The sequence below is a fragment of the Papilio polytes genome, unplaced genomic scaffold (genome assembly GCF_000836215.1).
Source record: "Papilio polytes unplaced genomic scaffold, Ppol_1.0 DF823868.1, whole genome shotgun sequence".
NCBI lineage: Eukaryota > Metazoa > Arthropoda > Insecta > Lepidoptera > Papilionidae > Papilio > Papilio polytes.
The window spans coordinates 225,801-249,507 of NW_013525336.1; the positions used below are offsets into that span (position 1 = coordinate 225,801).

At 33.0% G+C, this 23,707-nt stretch overlaps 1 protein-coding gene across 1 annotated transcript in view; it reads left to right on the forward strand.

The window, feature by feature from the left end:
- The window catches only part of LOC106103126 (lysine-specific histone demethylase 1A), a 177,141-nt gene extending 166,716 nt beyond the window's left edge, over positions 1–10,425 (forward strand). The window contains exons 12-17 of the mRNA XM_013282793.1: positions 4,405–4,557; positions 5,964–6,076; positions 6,392–6,515; positions 7,532–7,715; positions 8,074–8,216; positions 9,418–10,425. Of these exons, the coding sequence (XP_013138247.1) occupies positions 4,405–4,557; positions 5,964–6,076; positions 6,392–6,515; positions 7,532–7,715; positions 8,074–8,216; positions 9,418–9,539 (839 nt within the window). The 3' untranslated portion in view covers positions 9,540–10,425. The remainder of the gene's footprint in view (positions 1–4,404; positions 4,558–5,963; positions 6,077–6,391; positions 6,516–7,531; positions 7,716–8,073; positions 8,217–9,417) is intronic.
- The last annotated feature ends 13,282 nt before the right edge of the window (positions 10,426–23,707 follow it).

The window sequence follows — 23,707 nt, forward strand, 5'->3', positions numbered from 1 at the left end:
AAAAAAAAAAAAAAAAAAATGAACCATCACAATTTTCTGTTCGTTTTGAATATTCGACATCATTTTCATGTTTGTAAAAAACTTTACAAAGATAGCAAAATGTTTTTTGTTGAGGTAGAGTTTTCTCAGTAGTGGAAATTTACTGTTTAATAAAACATTTTGGTCTAGCAAAACAGTTAACATGGTTTTCGTAATGTTTATCAGATCAATTTCATTAATGTTTTATGAGTATATTTTGTATGTAATATCGACAACAGACAGTTTTGCTGCAGAGCCCACAGAGCTAATTAGGAACAAACATAATATCATCATGAAAAATGATTGATTAAAAATTACATATTTCATCAGATAATTACGAACTGTTTGAGCAATTAGCGCAATGTTTGGACGCCGAGTTAACTCGTTCTGTTTGTTCTATTAATTCGATTGTTACTAACTCATTGGATCTGATTATCGACAGTTGATGAATTAGTAGCTATCTACATTTCAATTACAAATTCCTAGAATTTTAGCTCATATTATTCATATATAAATCGATATTGGGTTTTAAAGTACGTAGACGAGATTTTTTGTTTCTTTAATGTCACCTAAATACGAGAAGAAGTCCCTTAATTACAGCTATTTGTGTTCAGCGCTTCGTAAAATTATTCAAATAACGTTCGAGTTAACGGCTTTTTTGTAACGAATTGCCGCGTATTTTCCCCTGTGTCGTGTTTATGGCCGATTGCGAAATAAAAGTCAAACATCGTAAATTCAAGCTGCCGCGGCATAAACAAATCTTATCTTCACAAAAGCAAAGGCTTATCTCCAAACACATTGTCCATATTTCTGAACTTTAAATCGGTGAATTCGGACCATGAAATATGAAATCTAGATCAACGTTGCTTGAGTGTATTTAAACATGCAACTTTGTTTTGTTTACAATTGCATTACAAAATATTTACATTGCTTTAGCAACTGCAGTCTATGGTTCTTTAAATTCCGTTTTTATTAATTTTAAAGGTCTTGCAGTGACTCTATGGCTTTGATGTAGTAAAAGACCATGATACCAATCATTCGACGCTCTTCTGTTTCGATACATAATTTAAACTTAAGGATTTATGGCTTTTTAAATTGTTTGCAATGTTCATTTAAAATTCGTGTTACTGTTGTTATTTCATTCTCACGCACATCGATGTTTGTTCTATTGTTTGCTTGAAAATACTCCTAAAAACTTACTTACTTACTGCGTTGGCCGACCGGCCGACCGACCCAAATATATATTTTTATTTTAAGACCAAAACCAATATTATATAGTTAAAATGGTACCAGGAACTTTGTAAGTAAGTTAATCTCGCCATATATTTAGCGGTCGCGTAGCTCCTAGGGCATTAATGATCCGGCGGAGCGTCACAAGATTGTTGTCTCCTGGCGAGGTGGCGGCTAACATTGTTACTGCTATGCTATACTTGCCAACTATATTGATGGGGAATTGGGTGAACGCTGCGATACTGCATCTAAAGCAGAACACACACGTTAGGTTAGTCTTTCTGAACTTACCTTTAACCTTATAATTATACTTCCATAACACTTGTGTATTGTGTGTGAAAAAAGGGTGATTGTATTGTGATTTTAGCCTGCCAAAACTTACAGTTACATGCATAACTCATATGCAGTTTCACGGCTTCATTACTATAGTACCGTAGCAATTTTGTGTAGACCACACACATTAGGTTACCATCTTGAACGCATGCCGTGAGTAAATCAGTGTATACAGTATTGTGTACGATGAATCAATGTATGTTATGCCTATCGGTTGCCTCTATAACGTGAAAAACATGTGCAAAACCCATCGTGTGTCGCTTACATAACGTTGCTACGATACGTAGTAATGAGCGACGTAGCGCTAGGAAAACTAATTGTACCGTCTAATGAGTTCAATTTGCGTTTATGTTGGTGTTAGTTTGTTGTTTATAGTTTTTATATAGAATCAGACATAACATCAGGATATTCATAAAGCAAGTTTACATTAACATTTCTCATGTGCGACCAAAATAAATTAATGTAATAACATAATGGATTCAAACCATATATTCCTAGTTCGAATTTGTCACATTTATAGCTGTAATGAAATAATAACGAAGTCGTAATGGCTTTCCCTAAATACGCTTTATGAATAACACATAACTGTGATACTTCTCTCGTCGTTAAATCTAATGTTTGTAACTGTATAGAACAACTGAACGAACTATTCTAATGGCCGTCGAGGGACGCTGTGTACGAACGCAAAGTATTAGACACGTTTAATTTAATCCGCATTACAAACTAATCCAACTAAAGTGCTACAATATCTGGCTCAGGAGCTCGCGCAATTCGCGGTCGCTGCTAACGTTCGGCCGTTTTGTAGTGATGTGAATTATTCTCGATATATTGGTTTTCTCAAAATATCTTTTATCCAACCGAACGAAAACAACCTCTAGTCTTTCAACTATCATCGAAATAATACTTACGACTATATACAAAAGTTGTAAGCTATTCAGTGTAAATAAAGAAGCGTTTATGTTTTTTTTAATTAATAAAAAATGTTTTAAGTTCAGATATTATACAAAATATTTAAATCATATTATTATTTTATACTTAATCTAAGCTATAAAAATGTATGTTTATAAAACACTGGGTGTTACTCGCCACTTGGCTTGCGGGAAATTAAAAAAATATAGCCTATGTAATGATAACGTAGCTTTTTAATGGTGAAAGATTTTTAAAATCTGCGCAGTAGTTTTTAAGTTAATACATACAATAATAAAAATGGTTTCTGTTTATAGTATTAGTATTAATAATATTAGTACAGATATACCTAACAAATTTGTTTTTCACATACAGTAGCAAATAACAAAATGTTTTGTTTCTTGCTCATCACTAGTCTATGTATGCATTCTGCGCACCCAGTTGTGACATGGATCCGGGCTAATATCGTTAAACGGTTACATTGTCGCGGCTACGTTGCAAATGACGCTGCGACATCCACTCTGCTACCAAACTAAAGCTGTTCCTTTTGAATACGTGTCAGATTGACGTACAACAACAGACTATTATTGCATCGCCTTTTTACTGCGACTTTGTTCGCCTTTATTCGTTTGAATTTCGATTTTACATTTCCCGGTATTTATCTATGTCTACACTAATATAAAAAAGCGTAAAGACACACTACATTTAATTAAAAGAAGCCCTACACATGCGACAAGTTTTAGGCTTTAAATTTTAAAGGGATGAATAAATTGGATAAAACCTTCATGTGTGAAAGGTACCATAAAGCACAAGCTGCCAACATCAAGGAAGCAAGATTGCTAAAGTACGTTTGCTATTGGTATCCAATGTCGAAGGCCTTCATTGTCATTTGTTAATTCATAATTTTGACATTTGATAAATGTTAACAATAAAATAAAGGTTTAATAATTTCATGCGGATTTAGCTGCATAGTAACTAGCAGCTAAACTAGAAGCTAGTATAGAATATATTGAGTATACCAATGTATTAGCCGTTACTCTAAGCCAAGTCGTATTTCTTATAAATTCAAGATGATCAAGCGGTCGCTTACTTATCGACCATCTCAGCTGAGAACTCAGCGGGCGTACTGACATTTAAGCTACAGGCCGCTTTATGTTGTTAGTTGTTACCACGTGTCCCGTTTAGTCGGTACATGATAACAAAAGAACGTTTGAACTCTTTATACGTTTAGATTCAATTTGTTTACTTATTGTACAGAATAATTGGCGTACGAAAATGAATGTAATCAGTGCATCTCACTCTAAAAAGTACCCATTATTCACGTAATTCGTAGCACTCTTTAAATTCCAATGACGTTCTTCAGAGAACAGTTCCTGTCTCCATTGAGTCCGCACGATATAATGGAACTAATTTAATGGAGTAAGAAACTCACTTAAAGTTATTAAAACACTCTAAAGTGGGCTGCAGTCGCGCTATCACGCTAATTGAAAACAACATTGTAGTAGCCGCTCGTTGCAACTTAATTTCTAACATAAGATTGCTTTCCAGTTTTTTCGACATTCGCCTTCCTGCAGGAAGCTATACTGCATTTTCATTTCCGTTACAAACTTTCGACAAGAGCTTTTGAAAGTTGGCAAGTATGCTTCTTCGGTATGTTCTCGAAGATAATTTGAGACAATGTAGCAGTTTTCGATACATTCACAAAGGAAATTTGGTACTACATATTTTTATAGTAGATAAAACATATGTAAAAATTCATATACCCTTTCAAAGAATGATTTAACTTTAATTTGCCCGGGCACTGTCACGCCCCCTGTATTTATTGAGATTTAACTATAACGGCGCAATTAAATTCTGTAAGCCACTTTTCAGTCTGACATATATAACAATTTACTAACAATTATGTATTTATTTCAGTGCGCAATGGCTATTCGTGCGTGCCGATTGCATTATCCGAGGGCCTGGACATCCGACTGGGGACCTCAGTTACTGATATTGAATACGGCGGCCCGGGGGTTACTGTAAAAGCGGTCAGTCACAGAAACCCAAATCAACCCCAAACTTTCAAAGGTAAGCTCTACACTTTTACACAAATAAGTGTGATATGATTGTCCTAATGATAGAAAAATGTCTAATGTTACAGCATTATGTTTATACTCAAAAATATATACTCCGTGTATATATGTACTTAGGTTAAAACAATCCAGTGTCGATGTTATCTTTGATACCGTTACCCACAATTAAAAGCGACACAAAAAGAACACAAAACACAGCCGTTGACAAATTAGTGGGCGTTATGAGAAAAATCCACAACGCCGGCGGCGGCTCTTGTCATTTCTTTGTCGCGGAATGATTTGCAATTCTATCGCCTTAATTTCACTTTGACGAGGCACAAAAATATGGGTGTCTGTTGACCCGACGCTCTCAGTCATTCTGTCACGCGACGCTCGGGGCCAGGCATTTGCATACAGCCGAGTCGATGCTAAAAGTGCCAAATAGATTCTAAAGAGACTGTCCTAGTGGCTGTTACTGCCAACTTAATTCGAGAAAAAGAACCAGTTCCTTTGAGCACGGCTACACGCCAAAAATATCGTTCCTCATGAATTTCTCTTTCAATATTCTCCCCGACAGCTATCGCAATGCAACTTACTGACCCAAATAAAACGCTTTCAGCATTTAACGTAGAAGTTATCGTAGCGATCTCACGGTTCCGGTTATTGATAGACAGTTTGAGATGCGAGGAAATTTTTAAACTTTAAAAAGTGTTGTAATCTTTAATATGTCTTATTTGCTATTAGGATTATCATCAACTTTACCCTATTTTATACATATTTACGCCCTGCTTCTATATGTACTTTCAGATTCTATAAATGCGCAAACTAATTTAGATATTTGAAGTGACAAAAGGTTGTCAGTTTTCAATACATAGTAGCTCGGTAGTACGTTTTTGGAGTGTTTATTTGACCTTAACCGTTAACATGTTGGGGACTCGCAGCATGAAATCTCGATTAATGTGAACGGGGTTTATGTATGTGACGTATAAAGTCCAAAAGCAGTGGGTCGTTAGCCGAGATCAAGTGCAGCTCTAATGCTGATTGCTTGCTTTTATAGCGAAACACTCTCCCGACTTACGCCCTGTTTTTTTTCACACATTCATAAAAGTTTTAATAAACGTCGAACATTACGCTGATATTAGTTTTTTTTTTATTTCAATTGAGTAAAATTTAATCAATCAAACAATTTAAAACAAAAGTTTATTGGGGAAGAATTATATGTTTTTTTATTATAATGTAATTAGGTACTTCAATTGAAAATGAAGTTAACGGAAACTTTAATATATATGAAAGGACAACTGTAATAATTTCATTCTGAATACGGCAGATAAAATAGTTTTTCATACAAATAGTCGGTTTATTGCCCATTTGAGTGGTCCTAGAGCGAGCGGAAAGTTTGTATGGAGCGTGATATTGTTGCAGGTGATGTGGTGCTGTGCACTTTGCCGCTGGGAGTACTCAAAGTTGCGGTCGCCAACAACGGACAGAACCAACAGAACTTTGTTAAATTTGATCCGCCTCTGCCCGACTGGAAGGTTTGTAAACTCATACGCCACGGTTAATTACGAACTCGCCCGGGTTTTGTTATTGCACTGTAACTTACACTGGGCGCGTGCAGTTTATTATGTTTGAGCTTTGATCTGATTTTTTTTTTTGCAATGATTCCCAACCAATAGACGGAAAAAGTTTTTCTTATGTATTTATTTTTGTTTCATTGAGTTTTTTAAGGTATTTTTTCAGTAAGTTACGAGGCTATAATCAGTCAGTTTTTTTTTTTGGTATGTTAATTTCTACTTTAACTTGTAGGTTGTTTGCTGTAAGTAATTTAATGTAGATATACTTTTTGACAGGTGGCTGCTATCAAGCGTCTCGGCTACGGGAACCTGAACAAAGTGGTGCTCTGCTTTGAGAGAACATTTTGGGACCCAAGCGCCAACCTTTTTGGTCACGTCGGCACGACCACCGCAAGCAGAGGTATGTTTTAAGTTACTACTGAAACCCAAGTAGAAAACTTTACTATATGCAATTGTACAGTGTTACTTTCAATCACAAATTATATAAACAATATTGGTAATACATAAGACATGCACTTGTTTGTTTCTAACTTCATTTATGCGCTATAAATGATCTATTTTTTGTTATAATTATTGCAAGCTATAAAATTAAGTTCTAAGCCAATTTCTAGAAAACGAAGTGAGCTCAGTTTGCTCTCGGAGGATACAACTTGTAAATTATTTCCAAGCGTAAATAGTGTAAAACGCAGAAACAGCGGCCGCGACGCGATAACGAATTAAAAGCTGAATAATTTAACGCTACTGGGAGACCCCGAGGGGCGCTCTTCGGCGATAAATCACTGCAACAAGCCGAGACATGCTATTTTTTACGTTATGCTTTAGTACACCTTAACTCTTTGTTGGCTAGCTTCATTAAATGGCGATGGGAATACCGGAACAATGTACCGGGTTTTTTTCTTCGATACCAATTTAACGTTTTTGGTATATCTGATGAACGCTATCGCTCGACGTTTGTTTGCGAGTTATGTGAGAACAACGCGCCCTGAATCTTCGTGTACCCTAAACCAAAAACTTAATTATGCCCTCATTAAAGACTTTATCATTACAATATCGGAAATCTTTAATTAGTTATAAATATCCTGAGTTTTATACATTTTTGTCAAAATAAAAATTAATACGAACACGGATGTAAAATAAAATTTAATATCTATTATTGACAATGTATTGTGAGATCAAAGCGAATACCTTTTATGATACACTTTGTTGATGAAAATTCCGTTGATTTTTTCATGAATTTATGACTTTAAAAATATTTCATATTTGCAAAACTAAATGAATAGAATTGAGTAGCTAGAAAGCATTTCACATTAAATCGTTTTAAGTCCAAAAGATATGAAAAATGTAATCGAGATGACATAAAAACATGGTGCCTATATGGCGCGGCTGGTTCTAAACAATATCTTTGTCCATTCTAAGGTGAGCTGTTCCTGTTCTGGAACTTGTACAGCGCGCCGGTGTTGCTGGCGCTGGTGGCGGGCGAGGCTGCCGCGGTGATGGAGAACGTCACCGATGACGTCATCGTCGGCCGCTGCATCGCCGTGCTCAAGAGCATCTTCGGCCACGCCGCCGTGCCCCAGCCCAAGGAATGTGTTGTCACCAGGTAATAAATAGATGTTATGTTCTTAATTCTTGAAGTTACTAATATGTTTTTATTTTCTTTCTACTGTATATAATACAACCTTTCGCCTGCGTTTTCGTCCGCGTGGAATAAAAAAAAGTAAGTAGCCTATGTGTTCTTGCAGACAATCTACATCTATGTCAAATTTTATCGAGAACCGTTCAGCCGTTCAGACTACAAACTCTAACATCCATCCATCCATCTAAAATTCTGCATTTATAATATTGGATAGTAAGATTAAGGTGTCATCTATAACATGATTTGCAACCAGAAGTCGTAAGGAAATGAAAAGCATTTGCAATTTAAGTATGTACCATTTAACAGTGTTTTTTGTTGATAGATGGCGCGCGGACCCGTTCGCCCGCGGCTCGTACAGCTTTGTGGCGGTGGGCTCCTCGGGCACGGACTACGACCTGCTGGCCGCGCCCGTGTCCGGCGCGCCCGCCGCCACCACGCCCGCTGACAACAGGCTCTTCTTTGCTGGTAAGGAAAACACGTAAAACAATCTACAAGCATATCCCTTTAAACAAATAATTGATTTCGCTACAGACTGTCGCTACAAATAAATGAGACACTAAAGAGGTTTCTTAGTGAAGTGATGCTGGTCGCGCCAGCAATGCATGAATGTTCCGTTCTTATATTAAAATCGATGACGTCATTAATACTGTTATGATTTTTTACATGGTTCCTTTTTGATGGTAATTATTATCTGTGTAACTTATTTTTCCTGCGATTAGTTGAATTGATTAATTAATTTAATCATACTTCGTACCATCATACTATCATATTATCATACTTCACACTAATATTATAAATGTGAAAGTTTAGATGGATGGATGGATGGATGGATAGATGTTTGTTAGAGTTTGTAGCCTAAACTGCTGGACGGATCTCAATGAAATTTGGCATACATGTAGAGGATAGTCTGGAAGAACACATAGGCTACTTGGTTTTGTTTTTTTTTAATACCACGCGGACGGAGTCGCGGGCGAAAGCTAGTATCATATAAAATATAAAGTAACTTATACGTAAACGTTTTTCACTTTCGAAGATAGTTATCACTATGTAAATTTAATTTTATTTAAAAAAAGTTTGTCTTAGTTTGATTAAATGTTAATGCAAAATCGTGAGTGGAAGGAAGCCCGAAATAACATTTTCCTTATACTTCGTATTACTTCCGATAAGGAAAAAAACGCTGCGTAAGCTCATAAAAAGTTATGTGGAGTATCTTAAATCTCCGGAAACAATAGAATTGATTCTCCCGCTCTCAGCTAACAACTTAAAATAAAGAAGCAATCTATGGGTCAATAAAAATGTAAATCTTTTATTACGAAACTTACAGAAAAGATGATATTTCTAGTGAATTCCCAACAGGGGAATATTGTTTTTGGAAATACTAGGTTATAATTTTATCTTTAAAAATGCCTAGAAAGAAGATATGCAATTCTTTTATGTTTTCTTATTCTGTATATAATTTCTGAGACCTTAGTTATTGTGTCTTTTCGCGGTCAATATCAGTTAAAAGGGCTAACAGCCAATTAGTTGAATGTAGAAAATAACTGCTTTCAAAGACTTTTTGGGGGTCTGCCTTAGTGTTCTAGTATGTAAATTTAGGTTCTCATTTAACGATTCTAAGGCACCCTTCTACCGCATATTGTGGACGATGTTAATCTGTATTGTGTAGGCGAGCACACGATGCGCAACTACCCCGCGACGGTGCACGGCGCGTTCCTGTCGGGGCTGCGCGAGGCGGGCCGTCTGGCGGATCTGCTGCTGCCGCACGTGTCCATACCCTCGCACATCTAGTTCTCTCTAGCCCTCCTAGTTCTCCTTGATCTCCTTACTCTTCTAGCTTTCCTAGCACTCCTATCTCTACACCTGGTTAACAAGATACCAGTTGAGTAACATGGAGACACCACACAACCGCCGACAGTGCGATTTCCTTGCGGTACCAATGTATGTGTTTTTACGCTTTGTACTTAATTAATGTTAATTTTAAATTCACAGTGGACTTCCACTATTATGGTATTCTTTTTGGAATGGTAATTTTGTGAATGTTGAAATAGAGTGTGGTGAAATTGTTTTAAGGATAGCAATAATGTATATAAGTGATAGTGTATTTTCCAAAATACTTCGTTAACGCATCACAAACGCACCGTACGTGTGGCATCTCTTTATTAGTTAGGTTAAATGTTTTTATAATCCTATAACTTTCTAGGTTAGTGAATGTGGTTAGTGCTTTTAGTGTTAATTTAGTTAATATTATGATATAAGTAAATTTACCATTCTCCTAATGCTACTAAATTTGTATGAATGTCATTGATTTATGCATTATACTTATGAAATTATTTTGTTTTAAATAATTTAGTGGTTTATCTAATTAGGGTGGTCAGTATATCGAGGTGTGGTTGAGTTGGAGCCTGACTGCGCGGCGCCGATACGCTCGTGCGCCGTCTTATAAATGATTTGTGCACTTGATTATTACACTGAGTCTTAATTACTTAAGCCTTCACTTAGTGTAGATTTAATGTGACAAATATATGAGGTCTCTTCTCGACCAACTCGACATATATTTTTTCTTTTAGAACCAGTAATGACGGAGGTCTTAAAAATTTTCAGTAAATATTTTCATGACATAGTTTAGTATTTTTAAGCCGTGTGTTATTTTATTAGTTAAATTTTTTGTGCTTGAATATAAGAATTTTTGTAACATTAAACTAAGGACTTCATTGTGTGTAAGATTTTTTTGTTCGGTTTATTTTGTTGAAGTGTTCAGTTATTAAAATTTCTTTGTAAAATCTGATTTTGTAATGAAAATTACATGTTCATATTAAAACTAATTTAGATTTACATATTTCTAATGAAATATAATTTTCAAATTTTTATTAAAACAAGTTTAGATTTTGTAGAATAGGCTTTGGTTATCATAACTTAAATTTTCAATAAATATTGTAAAATGTGGACAAATAACATGTTAACGAGTATTTTACGACGCGTACAATATGATTATCCGATATGTATGAATAATAAAAATTAATTAAAATATAAAAATATCTAACGTCTTTATGCGTATAATTTAGTGACTGAATTTAAATGTGTTTTAATTATTTTATAATCGCGTTTAAAATGAAATGATGCGACTCAAGAAAACCGGATGTTTTACAGAATGTACATTCATTTATGTCATAAATATTCCGCATTTTAATTAAATTGGAATTGATGAGAGCTGATATGATAGTGTAGGCTATTACGACCATTATACATTAATAGGGTGATTAGACTTAAAGATTTGAACTAAACATGTAAAATTTTTATTTTATAATGTTCCATTCGACTATGAATTTAGCGATAAGATTTCACAGTAAATAATTTGGTTATTGCTATTATTTAGATATTGCAACTATTGAAGAATATTCTGAAATGTAAAAAAAAATATCGAGCCAAGTGAGATGTCTTAGTTAATACAATTTTAGATCTAAGAAGAATATTTAACAGAATTGTTATTTGTGTGGATTTAATTGGTTTTTGTATGAACAATAAAATGTTTTTATAGTAATATTGTTTATAAATTTTTCGGTAGTGGTATGGCTTTTTTAAAAATTAAGAATTTCTAACAATCCTATTTAATTCTCACGGTAAACAAAGTCAATAGTAAAACATCATACTAATATTATAAATGCGAAAGTTTAGATGGAAGGATGTTTGTTAGAGTATGTAGCCTAAACGGCTGAACGGATTTCGATTAAATATGGTATAGATGTAGAGGATAGTCTGGAAGAACACATAGGCTACTTAGTTTTGTTTTCTTTTTAATTCCACGCGGACGGAGTCGCGGGCGAAAGCTAGTGCATAAATAAAACATAGCTTGTGTAACGTGTTATCTTGCACAATGAAATGAGAAAAGGATAAATCGTGAGCATTCACGTTGTAAATTATTGCCTTATAAAGATCTCAAATCGGCATCCATATTTGAAAGGTTGTCTGGTTAAGGTGTTCACGTATTGAAAGCCAAATCTGTACGATAAAAGGAATTAAGTCGTTTATCCATGTGATCCAACTTGTTAAAGTATAATGGAATTAAGATATGATAGTGGAAATACCAAGGAAATTCAAAAAACATAGAGTAAGCATAGCATAACACTTTTCACATAAACTCAATAGCGCTACCTGGTAACCGCTAGTAAAATCACAAACAAATAAATAATTCAAACACTGAGAAGCGTCTCGGTATTTCAAATTTAACATTGACATATTACCGTATTAAAAAGCTACCAGTGAAAAAAATTATCCCTATGTCTAGTCTGTTATTTTTTTCACTGTCTTTGGGAAATACAGAGAAAACTTCCGAATCAATAATTAGACAATTAAAATGAAGAAGCTTCGTTACACGATCACTAAAACAAAAGGAATGTTTATAGTTCCGTGTTAAGGCGGGGCCGGTGACGGATTTATGGGACCTTTTAATTGCCTTTTTTTAATTTTTTTTTTCGACCACGCTGACGGCAAATTGAATACGAACCGCGTAAATTATTGTGATCTTATCTTGTTAGTAGTATATCTAAATGTTAACTTAATTGTAACATTCTAAAAAAAATGTAAGAAATTACGGTATGGGAACCGATATTAAGATTCAAACATATAAAGGTAAATATTATAATAAAACTAGGTCAAATGGTATGTTTTTGTAATAAATAATTGTAACGAGTATTATTGTTGAAGAGAAATTGGTAAATTTGAGAAAACTATTGTATTTTAGACAATCTCATCTTCAATCAGGTATTTTTTTTTATTTTATTTGATGGTACTAAAAACTAAACCCTTATTGATTTAACTACATCGGTACAATAAATGTATATACATTTACAACTTAATTCAAAATTAATTGGCTCAGGATGTACCAATAAATAAAAACTCGTTATATCACTACAGTTTGCTTAGATAGATTATTCACACTACAAAAATCAAAATTTATCGCATTCGAAATGATGTCTTAAGTGTTAAGACGATAAGTTGATTTTTCTTTGAAGATCTTTACTATAGGACGTAAAAGAATAAATTGTGAGGTTTACTAGCCCACGCCCCTTGATTAACACGACCGATAAAACGAGGCTTAATGAAGTATTTTTAAACTTAGCATTTTTTCACATTGTTAGCTGACCGTGAGCCTTAAAACATGAAAGTAGTAGAGTCGTATAATTAAGGAAACTTTTTAAAAATCATTCGAAATGTCAATTATTGCCTTTCTTATCATTAGTATAAGTACAAATGACTTTTAAATAAATTTTGAGGTTTTTTGGGATGTTGTTCTTTTTTATATGACATCTTAACTTTATGAAGGACACAAAAGCTTGCTAAAAAAAATGAATAGCCTAGCCTAAAATAACGCACAAAGAGATATTTATTCTTGCACGGTTTATTGAAATTATATAAATTTAAACATTTTTTTTATTTAAGTTAATGAAAAAAAAATGTTATCAAAGTATATTCAACACAATTTCTGTCCGAAACACTTCGTTACAATTAACCCTACGGTGCCTTAAAAAATGGTCGCGTAGCCAAACTGACAAACGACGAATTAATATAGGGATCCAATGCCATTTATATAAAGTTCCCACTTTGTACTTGCGACGTCCCTTCCGCCCTTTCAGTAATTATGCATCAAGATAAAAGTCCAAACTGTTTGCTTAAGATTTGTTCGAGTTCAAGTAATTAGTAATCAACTTCCTTTGAACCCCAAAATAGAAGTTCAAATAAATTACACCCAGATTTAATTAATTGAAATAGATAAATAAAAAAAAAATTGGGACAGTACTTGTTAATTTTTTTCCTAATTTAATATCATGTACTTAATTTACACAGGCTTTATATTCTTTGATTGAAAATTTTTCAAACAATAACTAATGTGATGAATAGGAGAAAGGTTTCACTTTACTTTTATATTTTTAAAAATACGACATCTACTGGACAAATCTTGTATTTGTGTTTACACAATCAATTTTTTGGATTCGTAGTTATAACATTTTAATGTAGATGGCGCTTTTTCTAATGGAAAATACTGCGCATGCGACAAAAGATTTTCAATTTTGTTGCAATTAACAAAATTTTTAATATTTTTGTATTTTAGTTGTGTTGTTAATGTATAAACTATTGGTTAAATTAATAAAAAACAAATTAAAAGATGAGAAAAGACCGATAATGAAAACTATAGTAACGATTTTTGCATGCAGCAAGGAACAGATGGCGCTTTTTAATAATTGTAAACTGTCATATTATTTGCATAGTTTGAAAATTTTCACAAAGCCGATATCAATAAAACAACAAAATTTTAGTTTGATTACGTTTTTTGGGTAAAAGAATATTCTCAACTGCAGTTTACTTACTGGTTCACTTACAATAAGAGAACTTTCACCTATTCAGTTATTTAACTTTACAGAACACAATTATTATTGAAATTTTAAAAATACTAATTAAGCCCTTTTTAAATCAAAATCAAGCTTTGATTGTTGTAAAACAACAATTGTTTGCGCTTTCAATACAACTAAATAGCATAAAGTCGTAAAGTATGGTTGTATAGTGCACACGTTTAGTTCACTAGAACTCAACGGCCACTCAACTCGACAGCACTCCAGTGGGCACTGCACCCCTTAGTGGAACTCAAAGCGGTCAGGGTCAACCCAGAGTATGGAGGGTGCGTGAACCCGAAAAAGATGAAATAATTGTGTACATTTCTTTCATACTCTAGGAAACTACGAATTTAAAAATCAAAAATTCCAAATTATTTTAATCGTGACATTTAGAGCTGGCGCACACCTTTGACTAAACTATTGCACAACAGTGGTGCGATTGTCAATTATTTCGTAGCCCATTCAACTGTTTAAAAGTAATAAACACACACTTCTTTGTTGCCTAAGATCTCAGCAATTACAGCATATTTTTGAATATTTTTTCTTTAATAAAAAGCCCTACACTTAAGTCACGCTTTAGGCTATATATTTTCACGCCATTAAACTTAGGAAGTAAATATTTTGATAAAAACCTTAATGTGGGAAAGAGACCATACGATACGAGCTGCCAACATCAAGAAGCAAGATTGCCATAGTAAGGTCATTGGTATTTTGACATTCGCAATTGAGAATTTCATAAATGTAAACAATTAAATAATATTCTCACAATTTCATGCGGATGAAGCCGCACGGGAACAGCTAGTTGGACAAATAAAAATCGATTAATTTGTGCACCTTCATATGAGCTCATAGGATTTAAAGCGGGGCTAAACAGTGGTGCGATAGTTTAATCAAATGTGCGCGCGCTCTTAAAATGACATTTGCTTTCTCTAGTGATATTTATAAAATTATATTGGGCGGTATGATATACGAGTTCACAATGCTCTATACAATGTCATAGGTAAAGGAACCAGCTGGGTCAAATGTCAAGGTAATCATAATCACTGTCAGTAAACAATGGTTATGAGAGAAAGGCTATTATTGAATCCACCAGACCAAATATTTCTTACCATATAAAACACATTCACATTTTTGCCTCATTTTTGCACCAACAATTCAGTGTTAATGTCGTTGAAATTTTTGTCAATTAATTCAGTGACTATTATTATGTCGCTGTTAACTATTGCCGTTTTCTTTGCAATTTTAATTCTAACAACTGTTAAACCTGACAGAGAAGATATTACCTTTGAATCAAACAGATATAAAGAAAATCTACCAAAAACTGTTAAAGAGCGTACAAAAACTCAATATCTACTCGAAAACCTTCAAAAGCAAGATGTGGAAATCAAGAAACAGAAAATTAATGCTGATAAAATTGATAATTCAGATTCAAATACTATTTTGGAGCCAAATATAAAAAGGAATACAATAGAGGACCATCAAATAGAATCGCCTATACAAGTTAATAATAATGCAAAAGATATTCCCACTGAAGTCGCAGTAAAACCAAGAAGTTTCAATTCTCATTTCAGTTCAACTGGGTTTTGGTGTTACGAGTAACTCTTATTATGGTTCACCTTCGTACCATCATCATTCAATCGGTTTCGATCCAATAAATATTGTAGTTTCTGTATCTATTATGTCTTTACTTCTACAAGCTTTGCAAGGATTTCTGGCGAGATTCAGATTCCCAACAACAATAGTGGAAGCAAGAAGTTTGGATTTAAAAACAAACTGGTTGAAAAATTTGGAACGTAAGAAGTCAAAACCTTTTAAAGTGTACAAATATAAGAAATCAGAGAAACAAGTTCTTCAGTGAATTTATAAGAATTTACAACTTTTGAGGTAATTTTGAGACGAACTTTCTTTTTAGTTTTCTTAGATTTAAAAGCTAACATTTTTAAACACTTTGTAACAACTCACTGTGTTATCTTCTTTCGAATTATTTTATACTTCTCTTGAGATTGTAATAAAATTAATAAATTTTGCTTAATTAAAGAATGAGATAATAAAAATTAAGAGCGGCAGTGTAATTTTGTTTGCTCCAATTCCTTTCTACTTACTTTAATTGCAGTTCATGTCGCGTAGAATAATCTTAATTTAGGTTAATATTTTACGATTCGTAAAATTAAATTAAACCGTAAAGTATTATATCCTTGGGTTTTACTGAAGTCTAATGTGAGCCTTGCGACATTTAGTTGAAGCCAATTGTAGCTTCAAATTAAGGAAAGTAGTTCCAAACAAGAGTACTAGATGGCGCTATAAAACGTTAGGTAGAGTAATGGGATTGAATTGAAATCGATCATCAATTTGTTTATGATTAAATCCGTTTGATTGTGTAAAACATTTTTGCTTATTAACAAAAAGTATAAAAAATCGTCTTAATAAATTGACTTGCTAATTAATAAAAGACCGAAGTTTAATTAACGTTGAAATAACCTGCTATGAAATTAGAACTTATCCTCAATCTAATTAAGACTTCGTCAAAGTCTGTTTTAATTTTAAGATAATTCATTTAATTTTCAACGTTCGTCTGTTTTTTTTTCTTTTTTAACGTCTGTGAATTTACGGTTAACTGTCTGTAAAGTTTATAGTTTTTTCCAAGGCTTTATAAAACAAAAAGATAATTGTTGTTTAATCTCTTTAATTTTGTGCTAGTTTACATTATGTCATATATTTTTTTTAACGTAATAATATGCAGTTTTTCTCTGATGTTATTTCTCTTAAATTCGTAAACAACACTATGAGATTGAACTTTAGGCTCGTTTCGTAGAGTTTCTTAGTTTGTTCTGGACCTAGATATGAAGCATTTTGTAAACATATCTCATAATGAATCTACATCACAATGAAATTGATAGCAACATAAGTATTCTCAATGTTGTTTACATGTACGTAGTAGAACACAAATAATAATATTTTGCAAAGGGATAACGTAAGGGAACGTGGCTGTCGAATTTATCGCGACGTTTATGTGAAGCACGGTTCACTTCGGAATGTTTTTATTTAAGTTTCACTTTTATGTTTTGTTGCGGAGTTTTCTGAACATACATTTGATGTATCAAAGAACATTATTCTTATGTTATTCACGGAATACAATCGTTTTGATGGATTATGTTGGTAAAGGTATAAAGTAATTGAAACTTTTTGATGATTTTTAACCTTTTTACTTGACTAAAAGTGTTTCACTAGGAAAAAATGCAATTATTCAACAATTTATATTCAGGTCTTTTTGTGTAATAATCTTAAAAGATATATGATATTAATGTGCCGTTTCTCACTTGCGGCAAATATTAGTTTCTTGTTAACAATCCGGCAAAGCCCAGCTTACTCTAGGATTAAGTTGACAGCAATCGTCCAAGGCAGGGATTTGGATCCAACCCAAAGCAATGTTTTACAGGCGCTCCTCAATGCGTAACCCTATTTTAATCAATATGTTCCTTTGTTAATTCTCCTAAGATTAATATAAGTTACGTTAATTCCCTCTCCTTGCGCTATTCATCCCGTGTTATGATATTTAACTAGGGAACGAGATAGATACGGCTCCCGGCGTTATTAATATTGTGAATAGGCCTTGATGATTTGGGATCTTGTGATATAGGAGACGTGCCCTTTAGAAATTATATCGTCATATTGCAGAGCGATGTCGAGAAAATAGTTTAAATTCATTATTTATGTTCTGGAAAGAATGGCAAACTTTAAATATCTGATTATTGTCTAAAATATAATGTCTCAAATAAATATTTATACAATAGTTCAATAGTTTCTGGTTAATGTTTTTTGAATATCTCCTTATATACCTCTTTCTGATAATACCACATAATCCCTGAAGATATAGGGATGAACCAAATACCGAATATTGTTATACGTAATAATCTTGAAAGCGAATAACCTTCGTAATAAGTGTAGTTTTGAGCCTGCTGTACCTGAATTTAAATTTTAGCAGGATTCTAAATAGTACATTTGCTGCTTCTTCTTTGATAGGCGTTTTGGCAAAGATTTTTACATTAATTGTTTTGAAGCTATAAAATTTCACAATGCGACACGTTTTCTGTATATTTGTTTTGTTATGAAGTACCTACTCTATCGAATACATTATACATTTATTTTCTTACAAGTACAGTTGTAAGTCACATCTTACTTGAGATCTCTTCTCGATTTGTTTTGAAAGGTCTCGTTTGATCTTTAATTTGATTAAGCAAGGGTCGTCTAAGTCTCTTGTGGATCTCTAATCCGATTGCTTTAATCTTATTTATAATGGATCAGCAATAATATTGAAGTTTTACAACAAACTCCGACCTAAACTATCGGCCTTCTTGTGATTTTATTCAAACACATTAAGAAGTCGATGATTTATTACTTCAAGTAACTTTATATTTAAAAAGATGTTATCCGAAATGCCTTTTATAGTTTTATGGTTATGACTATTATAAATAATTGTGGCAATAATCAATATTTTGTTAATTTTACTTTTTAGCGCCTATCTAAATAAAGTAGCAAAAATACAAAAAAAGAACTTAGGTGGGTAATTTTTAACATAGCATTAAAATATTTTTTTCCGATGAGATACATATGATGATGTCATCTGTTGTTGTAAGCTTCCAATGAAATCAGTTAACAAAAGTATTTCAAACATAGAAAAAACCAACGAAACGATCTATTCTTTATAAGACTGGATAATATTTTTAACTTATATTAGAGGTGACATTGACATGACGTGTGGTTCAATGAATTTGTAATTCAATCAACGTCCAGTGAACCAGGTGTGACAAAAAAGTGTCAACCCTTTGCAACCGCGCGAACAGCGAGTGACAGTATTGTGTACAATTGTTATTTCACCGTTTGAAATAAAATAACAATCCATACGGAATGAAATTGCTTCAAATGTATCTACTTTTGAAATAGCAACAAAGCGCATGTCAAAAATATCACCGCAGTCTTAAATGTTACCCTTTATTAAGACATCGCGATTGAACATTGTAAAGGCAGTTTCACACGCACGCTGCAAGTTTTATTATTTATTTTACTCTAATATTTTTTTACTATATTGTTATTTATTTTACTCAGTTTATCATAGCTGCTGTTTCCTGAATTATATGTACTAGTTACTACATGCCTATAAATTTTCCAATAGAGTACGGGTCAGCCATGTCTAAGTGAGTTATCTGACCTAATTTGGTCCCTGTATACATGTCCACGATCACTTGAACTTAATATTACTATCTAAAAACTAGTAAGTTGGTATAGTTTCCTAAACTAACCATAATTTTCTATAGATTTTTTTTGTAAATGAAAAAATAAGTGAACAATTATCTAGGAAATGTATAACCATATAGGACATCTATGTTTACCTTTTTAGCATTTTTTTAAATAAAATTTCTATAAATTTTTAACAGTAATCATGAATAAATAACATATTCAGTCTTTAACCTATGAATTTAAAAGGAATTGCTTAGTCTTGTGTGCACATGCCCTAAACCTTTTTCGCTTTAGTTCAAACGCTATTGTGGTATGTTGACAGTGGGATGGCACAAAAGTGAGTTGTATAGTAGGGATGTTATCTTTATCTTAATAAAAATCTTTGAAAATGGATTAAAGGATTAGACGCAGGTAAAGGATTTGTCGGATGTCAACTCTTACAATCCTTTAAGACCACCAGGCAATATTATAATTAACATATTAAAAGAACAAAGATTACAGTAATATAATAATTAATTAAAACTTAGAAACTCTTGCGAACACCGTGTATAATTATTAAAGTTATGATGGATATTTGTAAGAGTTTGTAGCCTAAACGTCTAAACTAATTTCGATGAAATTTAATTTGGATGTAGAGGATGGTATAGAAGAACACAGGCTAATCACTATTTTTTTAATACCACGCGAACGCAGTCGCGGATAACAGTTAGTATAGAATAAACACGTAGAATCTCGATCGTTTACCGAGCTTTTAAATTTATGTAGTAAAAGTATATTCTGTTATCCATCAATTATGATTTGAGTTGTCCTCAAAAGTGTATAAATATTGGGTCTGTTTGAACACATGTCACTTGTAGTTTATCAAACTAGGCGACAGTTGTACAACCCTTCGACGCAATTTAAATTCAAATATAAAGGAGATGAAATTTGTATGTCCAATCTAAACATTCATTAGGTAATTTCAAATAAAATCTCCCCTTTTTTAAAGCGCTTAAGCTAATTATAAAATACGTTGCTATCCGAGGGCACAAGCTTGCATTTTCTCTCCCCTATCGCTTATTCTGTACAAGTTGGTATTCGGCTTGTGCCCCTCTTGAATATTTTGTTTGATCTTTAGAGCAAGTCACAATGCTTGCATGATTATTACAAGTAGAAAATTATACGTCTCATTCTAATACGTTTTATATTTAAAACACAATAAAAGGTAAGCTGCAAATCAAAGAATATCTTATAATACAACGCGAATAGATATCAAAATTAATTGGTAATTTGTCTAAAAAGGTCATAGTGATCAAATTGGAGAAGAACTAAGTGCTCTACCAAATTATCTCTGCCTAAAAAGTGCTAAAAGGTATAATTATCCTACACGTTACATATTATAACAAAATAAGGTTCGTGTGTGAATCGAGAAATATATATTTTTCTTCTCATTAAAATACTCAAAGTCCTTTCCATACGTGCCGAAATGATAATTGGCACGAAACGTAAAAATCTCTTGGCAAACATTTTGCCGGTCCCTTTGATACAAGCGCCTAATATTCCCTTAGCAGCGAAGACGTCAAAGGCTGCGCTCGAGACCCACTTGTCTATTTGTAATTGAATATGAAAATCTTTTCAAGATATACGAGATGCTTAAATCGTGTTACATAGATCTAGATTTCACTAGAAGCGTCATTATTCTTATTTTAGACTTTTAATTCAGATTCCAGGTAAGGTATAAGAAAAAATTGTAAGATTTTATTAATAAATTGCTTTTTACAGCTATGACGCTATTTTAAATGCCTTTAGTGATTTGTGATTGAGACAAGTAACAAAGTAAAAAGGGATTAATATAACCAACGGCCATATCTAGTAGAAGTTTAAACGACATCAAATTTGTTAATTACTAATGTTGTGTATAGTCATCGGAACAATACGCAACCCAAAAGTCATTTGTCTCCTAATTACAAGACAAAAATCATAGAAACACATCCAGTTAAAGTAAGGTCTGTGAAAAGCTCTTATGTTAGGAAGCTTCTTGCAGTGAGCATCGGCACTCGTTCGCGTCTGGAGAGTCGGCGAATGGTGAATAAAATGTAAGGCGCTTTTACTTGAATTTAAATTTGTATGCTTTTTAATTCTTAAAAAGTTATACGTTCAAAAGTCAGTAATCCAGGTTAAATAGATAATGTAATAAAAAACGAGAAATGTGTAAATCTTTATTTTTAATAAATCTTTAATAACGTAACATGTTTTCTTTTGTATAAAAATCTGTGAATGTTTAAATCCAATCAAGAATCCGTAAATCGGATCAATGCACTAAAAGTCGAATTCTTAGGTTTTTCAATAACTATAATTTAATTATTTAATGTCCTTTAGACAACCCCTTATCGTCTAGAGGTCACGTTATAAGTAAATTCAAATTATTTCTAATAACAAGCAAACAAATCATATAGTAATCCATATTGAAATTATTAATTCGATTATTTTAAGTAATAGAGAAATGAAATTTCTAATTGAATTTAAATTTATTAGCAAATTCACGTCCAAACATTCAATTTGCTTTCATAAATTAAAGTTTTCAGCACCTTTGATCTTTGATGTCTCACATTTTCGTCGATTTTCAACTCGACTGACTTGTGATTTTTATTGAAGTCGAAATAAGAATAATTAGATTAAAACATCAAAGATCTAAGAGTGACTCGGCAGTTGGGACCTTGATTTCATTAGACAGTTATAAAGTTTAAATTAAGTTTTAGATACTTTTAACATTGCAAATGTAACGACTCGAAGAAACTATTTTATTATTGCTACTTTCTTTATCTTCATTATTGAGTAGTCCTCTTCTTTAGTTATTCGTGATGAAAGATAATGATTTTAATTAGTAAATATCTGGAAAAAATGCAATGAAAACATTTGGTTTATGGATTCGTTTTGATCGTATTAAAAACGCCGATGTAATCTGAAAATCTACTGGTTTTCTGTATAGCGAATTTGCTTAGTTTTAACACATTCCCAGGTTTTATATCTTACCCGGGTTGAGCATTGAATGCGGTGCAATAACAATAAAGCAGGATTTATTCACAGATTGCTGACATTTCTGTGATAGAGGAACCTTATAAAGCCGAGCCAAAGGTCTTATTAAAAAAAGCTTTACGTTTACGCTGTTAGAAAAATGTTACGCAAATACACGACAATTGTGCTGAAAGAAAAGAGAGAAAAGTCAACGCAAAAAGATTTGTTAGATATAAAAATGGGTTACTTTTGTGAGACTAACGGCCATATATTGAACCTTAAAGCCTCCGCATTTTAAGCGTCTTACTATCTGACAGATGTAAACATTTTTATGGGATCTGTAGTGGCTGGCCTTCTCTTGTAAGACACTGTAACATATTTAAATTCTAGTCATTTTAATCTATAGCCAACCTAGTTATTTTAATTGTAATTTTATTATTTTACACTCATTTTATACTTATCCTATATTTTGTTTTATATTTCATTTAACAGTTATAATTTAAATAACGTCCATAATTTTAATATTGTACCTGTAGTCTTAGTAATATTTATTTTAATCTTAATGTCTCTTAGCTTGTGTATTTTATAAAATTTGTAAAAATAAAAAGTAAAATGTTTGAGATAAAGATATAATGATGCAAATGAATTATATGAAGGATAATAAAGGCTCTGGCTTCCATGCTAGAGGAATTGTATAATAAAAACAAATTTAAATACCCTTTCAGTATTCGGCTGACAATTAAGTAATTAAACAATTATTCTACTATACTATCTTGACAGTGGTAGTGCCCGCTTTAACATCTTAGCACGAATGGGCCGGCACGCCCGGTGTAATACCACGACCACACAGAAGACAGGCGTGAAGTGGAAGTAATTCCGTGTTTCGTCTGATGAGTGTAGTGCCGGAGGTCTAATTTAAGTCCCTTTCTTTTTACCACCCTTTTCTTACAAGGAGAGGGTGGGAAGAGGTAGTGGATTTGACGGTGGAGGAGATGCATAGGAAGGGGAAATATCCTCTTTATGTGCGTCTCCTCCTTCGTCGTATAAGGGTAGGCAACACATCTGCAATTGCGGATGTCTATGGGCAGCGGTCGCTTCGCCATTTTGGCGGATTCAGGTGGCCGCTAGCTCGTTTGCCACCTTATGTTATAAAAAAAAAACAACTATGTAGTCATTGTTTATGGATGTAAGTAATTGAAGCAAGATGTGTTTATCTGTAATTGTAGTTACATGATGCCATGTGTATCTGGATTACTAATGCAAGGAAGAAATCAATGAATGTCATGTAATTATGTTGGTAAGCCTAATTTAAATGAATAAATTCCTCTCACTTGATATTTA